The 17094-nt window shown below is 39.9% G+C and overlaps 2 protein-coding genes across 5 annotated transcripts; both read right to left on the reverse strand.

Annotated features, from left to right (window-relative positions):
- Window positions 1-1406: 1406 nt before the first annotated feature.
- On the reverse strand, window positions 1407-9329 carry LOC120804495 (nuclear pore complex protein NUP98A-like). 4 transcript variants are annotated; one of them, XR_005709451.1, is made up of 3 exons: window positions 9217-9329; window positions 4227-5849; window positions 1407-3261 (listed from the first exon to the last, which is right to left on the reverse strand). XR_005709451.1 is itself a non-coding variant. In XM_040153976.1 (3 exons), the coding sequence occupies exons 1-3, from the start codon at window positions 9247-9249 to the stop codon at window positions 4512-4514; spliced, it is 1326 nt and encodes a 441-aa protein (XP_040009910.1). In that variant the 5' UTR covers window positions 9250-9329; the 3' UTR covers window positions 1409-4511. The 4 variants fall into 4 exon arrangements, 3 of the variants coding, with proteins under 3 accessions (XP_040009910.1, XP_040009909.1, XP_040009911.1); XM_040153976.1 differs by having other exon boundaries at window positions 1409-5477; window positions 5523-5849; XM_040153975.1 differs by having other exon boundaries at window positions 1409-5849.
- Window positions 9330-10910: 1581 nt separating this feature from the next.
- LOC120804494 (nuclear factor 7, ovary-like) lies at window positions 10911-16630 on the reverse strand. The gene is made up of 2 exons (XM_040153974.1): window positions 16313-16630; window positions 10911-12735 (listed from the first exon to the last, which is right to left on the reverse strand). Exons 1-2 carry the CDS (start codon window positions 16577-16579, stop codon window positions 11545-11547), a joined length of 1458 nt encoding a protein of 485 aa, XP_040009908.1. The 5' UTR covers window positions 16580-16630; the 3' UTR covers window positions 10911-11544.
- Between the last annotated feature and the right edge of the window lie 464 nt (window positions 16631-17094).

Consider the following 17094-nt stretch of genomic DNA (forward strand, 5'->3'; position numbering starts at 1 on the left):
ACAACAGCAAAGCAGCAAGCCAGCAAACATGGATACATACATGTGCAATTTAAGGTATTTTTAAAAATTGGCTTGGCAAATGTTTTCTGAGGAGAGAAATGCATTCAACATGATTGATAGACCTCAAAGATACACACAGTGTGTTTGGGTGAGTAAAACTAAATGTAACATAACTTCACAGCGCAGCTTTAAACAGATGTTGATCATTCTTCTCAAAAGTCGCCTAATTTACTTTTAACTTTTGACCTAACTTACTTTTAACTTTTGACCTAATTTACTTTTAACTTTTGTCCTAATTTACTTTTAATTGTTCACCTAATTTACTTGACTTATCCAACTGTAAAAACAAATCTCAACTGTACCCAAACACAGTACTTGAGCAAATGTACTGGGTTTTTGTTTTTTCATTTTGTCAGTGGTGGAAAGTAACTAAGCAAATTCACTCGAGGACTGTACTTACGTAAATGCAGTTTTGAGGTACTTGTACTTTACTTGAATATTTTAATTTCATGTTTTTGCTTTTTATGTTAACATTTGATGAGTGATTGACTCCTGCTTGCTCTCTGTCTTTTTCAGTCGTGTGTGTGCTTGTGTGTGAGGAGGCTACAGTTACATGCTGATCTGCTTCTTTTTTTTGGCCTTTATCATCCCTTATAAGTCCCTGGCCCTACATCACCATCTTCTCCGATTGTTAGGCCAATGTCGGGGTGAAAGTTGACAGATCTCCACAACCTGTACAACATGAAAAGCCCTCTCATTAATTCTGGAGAGAAGGTCTCGATTACTGAGCTCCAGACCTCTTACTGCTGAGAACAGCCTTTCCCCACATGCATTGATTTCTCCGGCCCGTTCACCCCGCACTCCCTCGCTCTCTCCCTCTCCCCCTGTTCAGACCGGTTCAGCACACACACTCCTTCACACTGAATCATCTGAATATCATAATACAGCCTATGATGAATGCTAACTAGACAGCAGCTCCTGCTTTGATTAATGAAAATACTGTGCAGGTTCACAACAGTAGACCTGGCCCCTCACAGCCGAAACCGCAGATAACTATTCAGTGGGTATTAATCATGGTTAACCAGGCAGCAGTTTCTTACAGGACAAATGAAGTAGCCTACTAGTGGCTTACCGAGGTACAATGAGACCACCTACACACATACACACACATACTGTATACCCACATACATATACATGGAATTGAGAGCACATAAAGCGCAAGGTGAGCTTTTAAAGCTGGTTTAATTACGCTTTCGCCCAGGTCTGATGCTCTGCACAAAACAGAACTCCCACAGCCTGTTCTCTGTTGTTGGACAGTTACTAACTCTGTTATTCTTTTGTTGTATTTTTCTCCTGACTTTGCAGCTCCATTCAAAACATATCGTTAATCTTTATTGCTTCCATATTTTTGTGCCTGCATGGCTTTCCTTTTTTTTTTTTTTTGAAAAAACAAAAAAAACAAAAACTGATGACTTATACAAATCTGTCATAAGTAACTTGCTGTACAGTAACATGCATTACCATTAGTAGGAACCCCGCAGTCTCAGAGAGGAAAGCTCCAAAACAGTCTAATGCCCTGGACACCAGAATTTAAAACGTTGAAATTCTGCGACAATTTCAAGTTATTCCAGTGGAATAGCTGTGTTAAGAAGATCTGCTTGAGGAGGAGAAATTAATCCACACGAAATGTCAGCGGTCAACTGTGGTGAACTTTGACACATGAATTCACACTGTTGACCAGTAATAAACTGTCTCGACAGTGCTGACCTTTGAGAGAGCCTAGAGCTTCCTCTAGTCTTAGCTGTGTTGCACCATTCAGTTTTATTTAACCAGCTTTGTGGGAGTAAAACTGTTCCACAAAAGAGCTGTGGTTTGCAGAAAGTTACAAAACAGGAGATGATGATACATATACAGTTAGGTACATTAGTATTTGGACAGTGAAACAATTTTTGTAATTTAGCCTCTATATACCACCACAGTGGATTTGAAACGAAGCCATCAAGATGTGATTGAATTGTACGCTTTCAGCTTTAATTCAGTGGGTTTAACAGAAACATCACATAAACTGTTTAGGAATTACAACCATTTTTATACATAGGCCCCCATTTTCAGAGACTCAAAAGTAATTGGAGAGTCCACTGACAATCAGTTCCATGGCCAGGTGTGGCCTGTTCCCTCATTATTTCATGACAAATTAAGCAGGTAAAGGACTGGAGCTGATCCCAAGTGTTGAATTTGCATTTGGTAGCTGTTCATGGGTGCAGTCCAAAGAGGTGTTGATGCAAATGAAGGAACTGTACGTATTTTGAATAAACTGAACTTATTATCCCACTAGTGACTGAGGCAAGCTAACGAGCTAAGGCGTTTGTAAAATAGCATCATTTTTAATAGTTTTCTTAACATTTTTTGTATGTTTACGTACAACTAAACAGCAAATATATTTTGTAAAAAATGTAATTGGAACCTGATTATGTTTCTATTAACATAATATGGATATCTTCAATTACGTATTTGGCACAAATGAAATGAAAATGACATGGAACATGTTGGTAAAATGTGCACAGACAACATATTTGTTTTCCACCAAAATATCCGATCTTTCATTAAAATATCCACTTCTAGTAACTAAAGCATTATTAAACTTTTTAATGGTTATGACACCTACAGCACTTGTTTAGGATTAGGTAAAGATTGTGGTCTTGTTTAATACAGAAGAAGATCACAGTGACTACATACACAACCACAGACAGGACTCTGGATACAAACCCCAGTTACTGCTGGCAGCCATTCACTTTGTATGCCTGCCTTCCACCCTAACCACCTCCTAGCAAATACACTGCCATTAATAAATGTGTGGCTCCAGTCATTCAAAAAAAAAAAAATTAAAAACCTGGCCTCTGAACATAATCAAGCCAGCAATTATTTTTCCTACAAAACATATTTGCTATTGATGTTTAGTTGTACATAAATGTAATTTGACTGGTGAACTGTTCCAGGCTCAGGTCCTTTCCCCAGAACTGCCTACAGTGGGGGACATCACCACTACCATGAAGTCTACAGAGAAGTCTGCATCAGAACTGGAGAGCTGCTCTGAGCACTCCAGGATCTCATGATTGAGAGTCATTTGTGGAATTTGTTCCACAAAGGGTTTTTACACAAATTACATAGGTGGGACTCAGAAAGCTGTGAGCTGGGATTCCTGCTGGATCCTGCATCCTGACCAGCCAGGGCAACCCTTCGTTCAGCCTGCCAAGGTGAGTTCTGGGACAAAAGGGAGAAGACTGTCCTTAAACAATCTTAAACAACACAGAGGGCACAAAATGATGAGACAGAGAACAGGAGATGGAGGGATAAGGTTAAAGTTATTAGTTAAGTTTCCAGCCAAATCAGTGCAAGTTTTAACTGAATTTGTAGAACATTAGCAAAGGGGGGAAAAAAAATTATGTGGATCTCCATCCATTACTGTTATGTAGCTATTAAGCTTTGGTTCATCACGATAAAACAGCAGTTTTTCCCAATAAACCACTGCACAAGAACAGGGTGAAACAAAATGGCATAATTAAAAATCCTCAAAGGATGGAAAACATAATGGAAACGGGACTTTATCACTTTATTTCACAAGTTCAGACTGTAGAAATTATGCAAAAATATGTTTATAAGTATACCTGCTGAGTCGTTGAAGTTTTATAGCATAGAGTGTATTTTATTAGTAATTATCATTAGTTTGACGCACAAAACTAAAAAATTTCCAATAAAGCTCAGAACTGCAGGTGAGCATGCACTTCAAGCAATATGCAGCATAAATGTCAGTTCAATGAATATGTATAGATTATCAAGCAGATCTATTATGTATGGCGTCTTAACGTTATGAATAATCCAAATTAAGAATTTTGTTTGTTTTTCTTGGAAACTTCAATGGATATAGGCGTCAGTTTATGAACTTTTTTTCATTTACCTTCAGTATTACATAACTTCCTATTTTTTTTTCTTAAAAACTAGCAAGTAATGCTCTCTCTCTTACCATTATAATTCAGGGTAATAGAGTTTGTGTCAAATTGCGTCTGCCTTCATGGAAATATTGTGGTAATGAACAACTAAATAACAGCTATTTTTTCAGAAATTATGAAGAAAGTTTCCACGACACAAGCTGGAAAATATGGGACCTGTAAAGTAAAGCATTACCAAATAGAACACTTAAAACTGATACTTGTGATATTTATCTTGACCTTGTCTTTTATCAATCATTCCAAGGATTTCCTGTTGGCCCATCATTCCACATGTCAGTACCAGCACACTGTCATAGGATTAGGATCTGGTACTCCGTATCTAATCCTAAAATATGCTGACAGTAGCATGGACATGAAACTAGTGTGATGTTGTCTGCATCATAGAAGGGGAGCTTCCTGAATGAGTAGTTTAGGTAATTCAGGTTATTTCCAGGTCTGTCTACAAATGATAGTTCTGTGGCTATATTTGGACTAAATTTAGAATATTTTTGGGCATCATATTTTTCATCTGGTAGAGCCAAATGCAGGTGGGTTCTTGAGTTGGCCAAATCCTTTGGATAAGTCAAATGAAGGTGGGGTCTTGGTTTGGCCAAATCCTTTGGAGAAGTCAAATGACGGTGGGGTCTTGGTTCGGCCAAATCCTTTGGTAAAGTCAAATGAATGTGGGGTCTTGGTTTGGCCAAATCCTTTGGAGAAGTCAAATGAAGGGGGGGTGGTGGTTTGACCAAATCCTTTGGAGAAGTCAAATGAAGGTGGGGTTGTCGTTTTCCCAAATCCTTTGGAAAAGTCAAAAGAAGGTGGGGTCTTGGTTTGGCCAAATCCTTTGGAGAAGTCAAATGAAGGTGGGGTTGTCGTTTTCCCAAATCCTTTGGAGAAGTCATATGAAGGTGGGGTCTTGGTTTGACCAAATCCTTTGGAGAAGTCAAATGATGGTGGGGTCTTGGTTTGGCCAAATCCTTTGGAGAAGTCAAATGATGGTGGGGTCTTGGTTTGGCCAAATCCTTTGGAGAAGTCAAATGATGGTGGGTTCTTGGTTTGGCCAAATCCTTTGGAGAAGTCAAATGAAGGTGGGGTTGTCGTTTTCCCAAATCCTTTGGAAAAGTCAAAAGAAGGTGGGGTCTTGGTTTGGCCAAATCCTTTGGAGAAGTCAAATGAAGGGGAGGTTGTGGTTTGACCAAATCCTTTGGAGAAGTCAAATGATGGTTGGGTCTTGGTTTGGCCAAATCCTTTGGAGAAGTCAAATGAAGGCGGGGTCTTGGTTTGGCCAAATCCTTTAGAGAAGTCAAATGAAGGTGGGGTCTTGGTTTGGCCAAATCCTTTGGAGAAGTCAAATGAAGGGGAGGTTGTGGTTTGACCAAATCCTTTGGAGAAGTCAAATGATGGTTGGGTCTTGGTTTGGCCAAATCCTTTGGAGAAGTCAAATGAAGGGGAGGTTGTGGTTTGACCAAATCCTTTGGAGAAGTCAAATGATGGTTGGGTCTTGGTTTGGCCAAATCCTTTGGAAAAGTCAAATGAAGATAAGGTCTTGGTTTGGCCAAATGCTCCAGTAGTGGCAAAAGCAGAGAAGATACCTGATTGATGGTGCTGCTGAGACTTCTCTTTGGTTTTTCTGATTTCTTCCCTCTGTGTATTGGCTAGGCTCTCTGTAGCACAGATATCATCAGAAAAGTTCTCCATACCCATCTCCAACTCCTTCCTCACAGATGCAGCTGCTTCTTTGATAGGTTTAAACTTGTGTCCTTCATGCTTCTCTCCATCTCGGCATATGATGCAAGCTAACTGCTGATCTGTGACGCAGAACAATTTCAGTTTTTCTTCATGTTCAGGGAACAACTCAGCCACCTGTAAAATATGAATTTATATATTAATATATACAACATCTGATTATCTTACATTACAAAGCCTGAAAATTGCAAAAAATTACACTGAATATTTTTTGAGATGAAAGTTAATCTGCAGTTTCACCTGTCTGTCTCTGCATGCAATTCAGTTTAATTTTATTTATATAGCGCCAAATCATAACAGAAGTTATCTCAGGGAACTATTCATATAAAGCAGGGCTTGACTTTACTCCATATAGTTGTATTTACAGAGACCCAACATTCCCCCATGAGCAAGCACTTGCTGATAGCGGCAAGGAAAAACTCCCTCTTAACAGGCAGAAACCTTGAACAGAGCCTGGCTCATGGTGGGAGGCCGTCTGCCCTGACCGGCTGGATTGAGAGAGAAAGGGAGAGGGGTAGACATGGGGGTTCCACATAAAGATGTATAATAATAATGAGACTAACAATAAAACTGAGAATTATAATGATACGGCTAATAATAACAATAACAATAAGACTACATATAATAATAGTAATAATAATCATAATAATTGAAGAAGTGGGTGTTCAGCAGGATCATGGGGCAGTAGGTGGTTTGCAGTCACAGATCCAGTCTCTCAAGCAGCAGGGGGAGAAATACCTGCAGAAAGCAACAGGGAGAGAGAGGAGAGAGACGAGGAAGCACAAAACTACGGGCGAGAGAAGAAGCCAAATTAGTAACGAGCACTGATGGGATATGAATGTGTACAGATGGATAAGGAGAGGAGGAGAGAGGAGCTCAGTGCATCATTGGAAGTCCCCTGGCAGTCTAGGCCTATAGCAGCATAACTAGGGGGTAATTCAAGCCAAGCCTGGGCCAGCCCTAACTGTAAACTTTATCAAAAACGTGGAGAGGGTGTCTGCCTCCCTGAGCAAAACTGGCAGATGGTACCACAATAGAGGAGCCTGATAACTGAGGGCTCTGCCTCCCATTCTACTTTTGGAGACTGTTCATGTTCTCTTGATTGCCCACGCAGGTGCTCTCTCTCTCCGTTTTTCAGTAGGTTAGTTAAATGACATCTAAATGTCTGTATTATTTCATTAATCTCTGGTAGCAACGCCAGCTCTCCAAAGCAGGGCAGCGTAGGTTGAGAGGAGAGTCAGAATGGGATTATGTTGCCAACTCTCCTGCTTCAGGCTCTGCCTCACACTCTCCCACACCCCAAACAAATCTCACACCAAATAAGAGGGAGCCACTAAGCCACTCCTTTATAAGTGATATAGTTCAACTGTATAGATTAAATTGGCTTCTTCGACATATTGAATAATGTCAGGCTCTTCTCCAAATGTCAGCATCAACATTGGTCCATAACAAATGTCCATGAAAATAAAACTTTTAATGTGAATAAGGCAGAGTCTTTAACACTTTTTTCTTATTGTGTAATCCCAGAATAAAATGCAGCTCTCCCTCCTGATAAAAATAATTTAATTTAGTTTAGTAGACACCAGAAGGAACCAAAAAACATGACCTTGCTTTTATTTTTAATTTAAATTTTTACATTTGTATTTGTTTATTCGTTGAATATTTGTGAATATTGAATCCTCTACTCTCATGGAGTTGGAGTGGGACAGTTTCCATATAAAACATATTCTATACACAAAAAAATATTATGTAGGAAAAATTACGCATATCAAAGATGTAGGTTTATTTGCTTATACACTCATGTGGCAGTTTATTAGGTACACCTAGCTAAAAGTAATGCAGTCTAATAAAACCGTAATAAATTCTACCTTCATGACGGTTTCAATGTTCAGTTGCACATTTCTCTTCCTGCGCACCCAAGTCATCTTTTTGTTTCTTTGCACAGCAGTGCACCCATTAACACAACACCAGCAGTGCTAACCTGGACCTTGCTTCTGTACGCATTTTAACGCTACGACTGTAGGAGCTCAGACAACATACACTAATGAGAAAAGAACATAATGACAACTTAAGCAGGTTGACATTTGGACCATCTTTAAATATAATGCCAAAGGTGACTGTATAGTCAATTCTTGTCGAGAGAGAAGCCCTGTGGCTACAGAATTGATGGGAAGAAAAGCACAAACTTGATAAGACACCTTAAGGCGCACCACACAGAACTTGAGCTAACCTTAACATTAAGCTGTTAAATAAAGTTACGCTACCATTAAAGACGTTTTAAGCCAAATACTGAATGCAGTGGTGTAACGGGTATTATCTCACAACAACAGGACATTGCTAAATTGCTTGCAGGTGAGGATTTACTCTCACTGAAAGTCAGTAGCCCAGCTATGTTGGTTGACCTTTGGCTTAAGATATGTTTATTCTCAAGTGTTAAACATGCTATCCATGGTCAAACATGCACAACCTAACCGCCTTACACATTTGATAGTCAGCTCTTGTCTATGTTTGAATGGGTCCGTGCAGCTAAACGGTCTATTTGCGACATCTACTGGTTATTAAAACGCATAGCACATTATGTGGAAGATTGGTTTTAGTCTGAATTAAAGTCTGTTTGACAGTAGACGTCTGTCTACTACTCAGCTTGTGTTGTGTACAAAGAGATTCAACAAAATATTTTTTTTACAAATGCATTCAAATGGTAGTGTACAACCTATTATAAACACTTACTGTAAGAGTATGACACAGTCTAGTACAACACTACCACTAAGGCCTATAAAATTACAGCATAAAATCAACACCTTTCTGGCAAAGTCCTGACAAAAGCCAACATTATAAGCTTAGGATTTATTGCAGGGCTGTTGTATAGGGTTCTTTTTCATTGTGTGGGGTTTCCCCTGTGCTGGATTCTCAGGATTTGTATAATCAAACAGAGTTAAAATCATAGCGGTGATTGACTCACAATACAAAAGTTGGATTACATTGGATTTGCTAATGTTGTTGCATTTTTCCAGACTTGACTGTTTTATCCTCTAAACTAAATGAATTACTTTATTAAGCCTTAAAATCCGTTGGATGGTTTGACTAAAATGCTCATTCTTGGTCTCGTTCCATTAGGTGGACTAAAACTAATCTACAATACTGGTGGTACAATGGTTTTCTTTGACTAAGATAAGACTCAAATGTCCAGAGTTTTAGTTGACTAAAAACTGACAAAAAATTAAAGGATGAGGTTGACTAAATATGACTAAAGCTAACATGGACTTTTTATCTTAGACTAAAGACTAAGACTAAACCTAAAAGTAGCTGACAAAATTAACACTAGTACAAACTGACTGCAGACAGAAAATACATTATATATGAGATTAAAACATTACAGGGGGCTACAGATGTTAAGAGTTATTAACTTCTGCACTGTCATGGTTTGGCACCCTATAAAACACATAAAATTAATTACATTTCCTTATGAATACCACAAACATACCTCTGCTTTCTCATGTCCATGCTCTTTCTTCATCTTCTCTGCTTCTTTAGCCTTTTCAGCGAGGCTTTTCAATATATGGCTGGTTGGAAGACATGTCCCTTCTGTTGGAACAGCTGCCCGGCACTGTGGACACTGGTGCTGTGTGTTCACTATATCTGTAATGCATTGTCTGCAGAAAGAGTGTCCGCAGAGAAGAGTCACTGGATCAGTGAAGATAGTCAGGCAAATAGAACAGGTCAAATCTTCAGAGAAAAAAGCAGACGCCATGGCAGATGTTTTTCCTCTTTGTTCTGCCAGACCGACTGACTTGGCATTATTTTTAACTCTCGCTTTCACTTTCCTGGAAAAGCCACACCCCTGTATCACTCACTTCAGGAGGTGCTCCCAAGTCGTAATGGTAAGATAAATACCCAGAATAACCCACTAGTGCTCCCAACAGATTTACAGGCCATTTCTACAAAGTGGGAAAAATACCATTTGTAATTACTTTACTTTTATTTTCTAGGACCATTGAGACTCAGTCAGGAGTACATCAATTAGTTATAATGTCACACTCTAGTGGTGAGATGTTGAAACTGGTGGTTGGATGAGAGTAATTCTTCACAATTGACAACACATTTCTCTATACTAGAGTCACTTTTTCAAAACTGCTCTGACAGTTCTCCTAACCAACATGCAGCTCAGCACAACACTTAATCTCACCTTCAAAATTCACTCATGCAACCAAAACACTTCATACAAGTCTCAGATCTGCTTTTGTACCAGAACACTGAAAAATATTTTTCTCCCAACTAGAAAAACTCCTACATTCACAACACACTGACTTAAAAAACCCACTAACAACAGGTAGCATAGCAAAATGTGTCACTATTGTTTTGAATTAGGTTTTATGTATTCATGTAGCATCAACTGAGTTTCCATCTCAACAAAAAAGAATGGCACATCTTTATTGAATGGGTTGTGCTACATTACAGTATATGTCACAGAAATGAATAAGAAATGCCGCAACATGCCTCAGTGGGCTTTATTTATTTATTCAGCCTTTTTTACATAGAATTATTCCAAGCACACAAAATGAAACACAAAATCCTGCTGGTTCACCGACACCTTAAAGTCAGGTTTAAGGTGAGCACGGAGAAACTTTCCCTCATCAGAGAATCTTTCCCTCTTCCCTCTTCAACTTTTTCATGTCGAACTCAGCACATATTGTACAACATTCTACACATTGAAGCACAAACTTCCAAGTAAAGGCCCAATAAGCAAAACACATTTTTGACTGAACGGGGCCTTTTAGCAACACAAAAGTTGTGATTTTTTTCACAAATCCTATATAGATTATACAGTGTAGGTTACAAACTACACTTCCATTACTGTTTTTGCTCTCACTTTACTTTTGTTTGTTATTATTTCATCTGATGGATGATATGTACATGTTATTCCACATAATAAGTTTAAAACTAATGTAAATGTGATTGAGTTGACAGTGGATAAAGGGTATCAACAGTCAGGTCCTGGAAGACCGTGGATCCCAGAAACCTGAAGGATTCCACAGCCGACACAGTACTCTCGAGTATGGTGAGGGGGGGCAGTGTTTGGGGGTTCCTCCTGAAGTCCACTGTCATCTCCAAAGTTTTGAGTGTGTTTAGCTCCAGGTTGTTGTGACTGCACCAGAGGGCCAGCTGTTCCACCTCGTCATTGTCTCGGATGAGGCCCATGACTGTTGTGTCGTCTGTAAATTTCAGGAACTTAACAGACGGGTCTCCTGAGATGCAGTCGTTGGTGAAGAGTGAGAAGAGCAGTGGGGAGAGTACACATCCCTGGGGGGGCGCCAGTGCTGACTGTCCAGGTGCTCAGCCTCACCTGATGCTTCCTGTCTGACAGGAAGTTTGTGATCCAATGACAGGTGGAGGATGGTAAAGTGAGCTGGGTGAGTTTTAACCAGAGGACTTCTGACATGATGGTGTCCTTGCATATGTTCCAGGGGAGTCGAGGTGTTGCAGGAAGTAGCGCATATTGACTGCATCATCCACTGACCTGTTTGCATGGAAGACAAACTGTAGGGGGTCCAGCAAGAGGCCTGTGGTGTCCTTCAGGTGGGTCAGCACCAGTCTCTCAAAGGACTTCATGACAACAGATTTCAGAGCGACAGGCCTGTAGTCATTGAGTCCTGTGATGGAGGGTTTCTTGGGAACCAGGATGTTTGTGGAACAAATGAACAAAAACAGTGGAAGCTTCAAGACAGCTAAGAACTGAGTCAGCCGTCCATGGCACCATCTTGAAAATGTTGCCACAGCCCAAGGATTTCCTGTTGCCCCATTATCTCAGACTTCAGAACCAGCACACTCTTAGGGGGTTATGATCTGCCGCCTTACTAAATTTGTACTCAAAATATGCTGCCACTGGCTCTGACATAAGACATTTTCCCATAGTGTGAATGTGTGACATGTTTTCTGCATCATAGAAGGACAGCTCCTCGGATAGGCAGTCAAGGTAAATCCCAATCTTTTGAGGTCTGCCTGTAAATGTTAACTCTGTGTCTTGACTAGATGTGACATATTTTTGTTTATTATAGCTCAGGTAATTATTTTTTACCCCTACTTTCCAATATTCCCTTTTTCCAACTTCTATTTCCCAGTAATGTTGCCCTGAGGTGAACTCATTGGTGCTGCATGCAGAAGCATACCGTTCTGAGGTCACCTCAGAGTAAGTTGTTTCATAGTATTGCGGCATGGACCCCATGCTATGCTGGCTATAGATTGAATGCTGTCTATACTGTGGGCTGTATTGACGGGATTGGATGATTTCGGGACTATACATCAAATTCCTCCCATCGTCAGACACAGTTATGTTTTTGCTGTCACTTATGAGTGAAAGCTCTTCTGCTTGGGGCTGGATCACCTGAAGCATTTCCTTCCAGATAAAGAACTGCAGGTGACTTTCATAAGGGCCCAAACAGAGAGAAGTATTCACCACTTGGAGCTCCTTTGCTCTGGGCCTGAATAGATGTTCAGGAGTCATCATGCTGTTATTCTCAGTCCAGCTCTTTAAAAAGCTCTCAGGGTCTTTCATTTCCAGAACTGATGTCACCTTTCCCTCCAGCTCTTTGCTCTCAGACAAAGCTGTTTCCATAGCATCTAATGTCTGGCTCATTTTCTCAACAGCCTCTTCCTCTTTGCGTTTCAGGTCATTCCTGATCTCATCTTCTCTCTTTCTCAGAAACTGGTGCATCTCCTCAAACTGTCTGCAGATTTGGGTCGTCAGCTGCTGAGACTTCTCTTTGGTTTTTCTGATTTCTTCCCTCTGTGTATTGGCTAGGCTCTCTGTAGCACAGATATCATCAGAAAGGTTCTCCATACCCATCTCCAACTCCTTCTTCACAGATGCAGCGGCTTCTTTGATAGGTTTAAACTTGTGTCCTTCATGCCTCTCTCCATCTCGGCATATGATGCAAGCTAACTGCTGATCTGTGATGCAGAACAATTTCAGTTTTTCTTCATGTTCAGGGCACAACTCAGCCACCTGTAAAATATTAATTTATCTGTAAGTAAATACAGCGGTTGAGAGATGCTGAAACATTACAAATTTCAAAAAAATGTTTGACCTGCATTTGTCCCATTCATGAGACAGCTGTCACCCTGCCTTTTAATGCCAGCAGACTCCAGTCTGCAGTGTAGTTTCAAACCCTTGTCTGATAAACCTGACAATTGCACCACATTATATTGAATAATTTATCAGATAAATGTTAAGTTGCAGTTTCACTTCTCTATCCAACCATCTGCACATTCAGTCTCTCTTTATCGTCCACATGGGCTCTCTCTCTCAGTTTTTCGGTAGGTTAGTTAAATTACATTTAAATGTCTGTATTATTTCATTAATCTCTGGTAGCAACGCCAGCTCTCCAAAGCAGGGCAGCCTCCAATCCATGTTCAGCGTAGGTTGAGAGGAGAGTCATTAAGGAGGGTCAGCTGACCTGGGTTGGCCCATACATGTAGACCCCTGATGCAGGTTCTGACCCGCGTCCCGGTGTAGCTCAGAATGGGATTATGTTGCCAACTCTCCTGCTTTCAGGCTCTGCCTCACACTCTCCCACACCCCAAACAAATCTCACACCAAATAAGAGGGAGCCACTAAGCCACTCCTTTATAAGTGATATTCAACTGTATAGATTAAATTGGCTTCTTCGACAAATCGGATAATGTCAGGCTCTTCTCCAAATGTCAGCATCAACATTGGTCCATAACAAATGTCCATGAAAATAAAACTTTTAATGTGAATAAGGCAGAGTCTGTAACACTTTTTTCTTATTGTGTAATCCCAGAATAAAATGCAGCTCTCCCTCCTGATAAAAATAATTTAAATTAGTATAGTAGAGACCAGAAGGTACCAAAAAACATGACCTTGCTTTTATTTTTAATTTAAATTTTTACATATGCATTTGTTTATTCGTTGAATATTTGTGAATATTGAATCCTCTACTCCCATGGAGTTGGAGTGGGACAGTTTCCATATAAAACATATTCTATACACAAAAAATATTATGTAGGAAAAATTACACATATCAAAGATGTAGGCTTATTTGCTTATACACTCATGTGGCAGTTTATTAGGTACACCTGGCTAAAAGTAATGCAGTCTAATAAAACCGTAATAAATTCTACCTTCATGACGGTTTCAATGTTCAGTTGTTGTTCAAACTGTGTTAAAGAGGTGTTGATTCAACAGGTTGATCATTTTGGAGTATGTAGTGTGGTGTTCCTCTTATTTTGTCCAACCCTTTCAAATCAATGAGGGTAGGCTAAACAACGGACACACCTCTTTGATTACTGCAATACAGTTCAACAGCACCACAAATTGCAGGCTCCAAAATGATCACACAGTTGAATCAACACATCTTCATCAGTTTCAACATAAACTGAACACTGTAACCTTCATGAAGGAGGATTTATTGCAGTACTGTTGTATTAAACTGCATTACCTTTAGCTAGATGTTCCTAATACACTGACAAGTGTACTAAGCCCAAGGAACAGCCTAAGAGGAGAAGGGACCAGCCTGCAACCCACATGGGAGGCATGCAGAGTGGCCTGGTTAATAGACTGAAAAGGCCAGTAAAAACTGTAAGAACTTTATGGATGTTTTGACGGTCCACCAGTCCGTCGATGTGGTGGCCCATCGGGATTCGTCAAAGTAGTACCGATGGTCAGTCTGACTATGATGGAGAAACCTCCGAGAATTGAAAGGCATAAAGACGGATGCGGAGGTCTCTCTGTTTCCACTTGACAGGTGTGTAACAAAACACATTTCGCTGTTTCACAGAGCCAGTAGGTCAGTGTTGTTTTGTCCCGTTTGCTAATGTTTGTAATAGCTAATCCAAACTGGTTAGTTGGCAAGCAGGTACCAGTGTCAGCACGTACGTGCCCTGTAACTTTCCATTACTTGGCCGTGGACATTCAGCTTACTTTTTTAGTTTGCCAGGATATGTTGTTGGTGTGGTGTGAGCTATCGTAGCAGGAGAGTTGTGAGCATCGCTGTCTGCAGCTGGGTTGCTGGCTACAGGAAACCGTCTTGTTCTCTCTGCATGTTAGCGTCGCGGCAGCAACTGCAGAAACAGTCTGCGGTCTCGTCGTTTGCTCTATATCATGGTATTTGTTCGTACAACGTGTGAAGGGTTTTAGACACGAAGACCTAAAAACACAAGTTTGCTAGCACAGTGGATTTATTTGGTTGGAAGCATAATTCAAAATGCTATGCCAAGTAACGTTACCCTCCTTGTTAGCTTAGCTACAAACCCACGGTCCTCGCTTCTGTCACTGTAGCTTTAGCTTGTAAAAACAACCTAAACAACTAACTCTCGGTATTTTTTGCTCCGTCGTGTTTTGGAATCTGTGTTTGTTGGATGACGTCTCCATGATTTTGGGGGGCGGAGCTTCTGAAGAAGCACTGAAGGGAAGGGTGTGTTTGTTTGGCTTTTGGGTTCAAATATCAACAGTCTTTCTCCAGAATATCTTACTCCACCTTTAAGACACGTTTTGTTTAATTTTGATTGTTAAACATGCTATCCATGGTCAAACATGCACAACCTAACTGCCATACACATTTGATAGTCAGCTCTTGTCTATGTTTGAATGGGTCCGTGCAGCTAAACGGTCTATTTGCGACATCTACTGGTTATTAAAACGCACAGCACATTATGTGGAAGATTGGTTTTAGTCTGGATTAAAGTCTGTTTGACAGTAGACGTCTGTCTACTACTCAGCTTGTGTTGTGTACAAAGAGATTCAACAAAATATTTTTTTTTACAAATGCATTCAAATGGTAGTGTACAACCTATTATAAACACTTACTGTAAGAGTATGACACAGTCTAGTACAACACTACCACTAAGGCCTATAAAATTACAGCATAAAATCAACACCTTTCTGGCAAAGTCCTGACAAAAGCCAACATTATAAGTTTAGGATTTATTGCAGGGCTGTTGTATAGGGTTCTTTTTCATTGTGTGGGGTTTCCCCTGTGCTGGATTCTCAGGGTTTGTATTATCAAACAGAGTTAAAATCATAGCGGTGATTGACTCACAATACAAAAGTTGGATTACATTGGATTTGCTAATGTTGTTGCATTTTTCCAGACTTGACTGTTTTATCCTCTAAACTAAATGAATTACTTTATTAAGCCTTAAAATCCGTTGGATGGTTTGACTAAAATGCTCACTCTTGGTCTCGTTCCATTAGGTGGACTAAAACTAATCTACAATACTGGTGGTACAATGGTTTTCTTTGACTAAAATAAGACTCAAATGTCCAGAGTTTTAGTTGACTAAAAACTGACAAAAAATTAAAGGATGAGGTTGACTAAATATGACTAAAGCTAACATGGACTTTTTATCTTAGACTAAAGACTAAGACTAAACCTAAAAGTAGCTGACAAAATTAACACTAGTACAAACTGACTGCAGACAGAAAATACATTATATATGAGATTAAAACATTACAGGGGGCTACAGATGTTAAGAGTTATTAACTTCTGCACTGTCATGGTTTGGCACCCTATAAAACACATAAAATTAATTACATTTCCTTATGAATACCACCAACATACCTCTGCTTTCTCATGTCCATGCTCTTTCTTCATCTTCTCTGCTTCTTTAGCCTTTTCAGCGAGGCTTTTCAATATATGGCTGGTTGGAAGACATGTCCCTTCTGTTGGAACAGCTGCCCGACACTGTGGACACTGGTGCTGTGTGTTCACTATATCTGTAATGCATTGTCTGCAGAAAGAGTGTCCGCAGAGAAGAGTCACTGGATCAGTGAAGATAGTCAGGCAAATAGAACAGGTCAAATCTTCAGAGAAAAAAGCAGACGCCATGGCAGATGTTTTTCCTCTTTGTTCTGCCAGACCGACTGACTTGGCATTATTTTTAACTCTCGCTTTCACTTTCCTGGAAAAGCCACACCCCTGTATCACTCACTTCAGGAGGTGCTCCCAAGTCGTAATGGTAAGATAAATACCCAGAATAACCCACTAGTGCTCCCAACAGATTTACAGGCCATTTCTACAAAGTGGGAAAAATACCATTTGTAATTACTTTACTTTTATTTTCTAGGACCATTGAGACTCAGTCAGGAGTACATCAATTAGTTATAATGTCACACTCTAGTGGTGAGATGTTGAAACTGGTGGTTGGATGAGAGTAATTCTTCACAATTGACAACACATTTCTCTATACTAGAGTCACTTTTTCAAAACTGCTCTGACAGTTCTCCTAACCAACATGCAGCTCAGCACAACACTTAATCTCACCTTCAAAATTCACTCATGCAACCAAAACACTTCATACAAGTCTCAGATCTGCTTTTGTACCAGAACACTGAAAAATATTT

This window comes from Xiphias gladius, chromosome 18 (genome assembly GCF_016859285.1).
Source record: "Xiphias gladius isolate SHS-SW01 ecotype Sanya breed wild chromosome 18, ASM1685928v1, whole genome shotgun sequence".
Lineage (NCBI taxonomy): Eukaryota > Metazoa > Chordata > Actinopteri > Istiophoriformes > Xiphiidae > Xiphias > Xiphias gladius.

Coding starts and splice junctions, on each gene's coding strand:
- LOC120804495 (XM_040153975.1), bottom strand. CDS start 9,249: ATGAAGAAAGAGCATGGACATGAGAAAGCAGAG. Junction 5,850..9,216: donor ATGGACATGAGAAAGCAGAG/GTATGTTTGTGG, acceptor CATATTTTACAG/GTGGCTGAGTTGTTCCCTGA.
- LOC120804494 (XM_040153974.1), bottom strand. CDS start 16,579: ATGGCGTCTGCTTTTTTCTCTGAAGATTTGACCTGTTCTATTTGCCTG. Junction 12,736..16,312: donor ATGGACATGAGAAAGCAGAG/GTATGTTGGTGG, acceptor AATATTTTACAG/GTGGCTGAGTTGTGCCCTGA.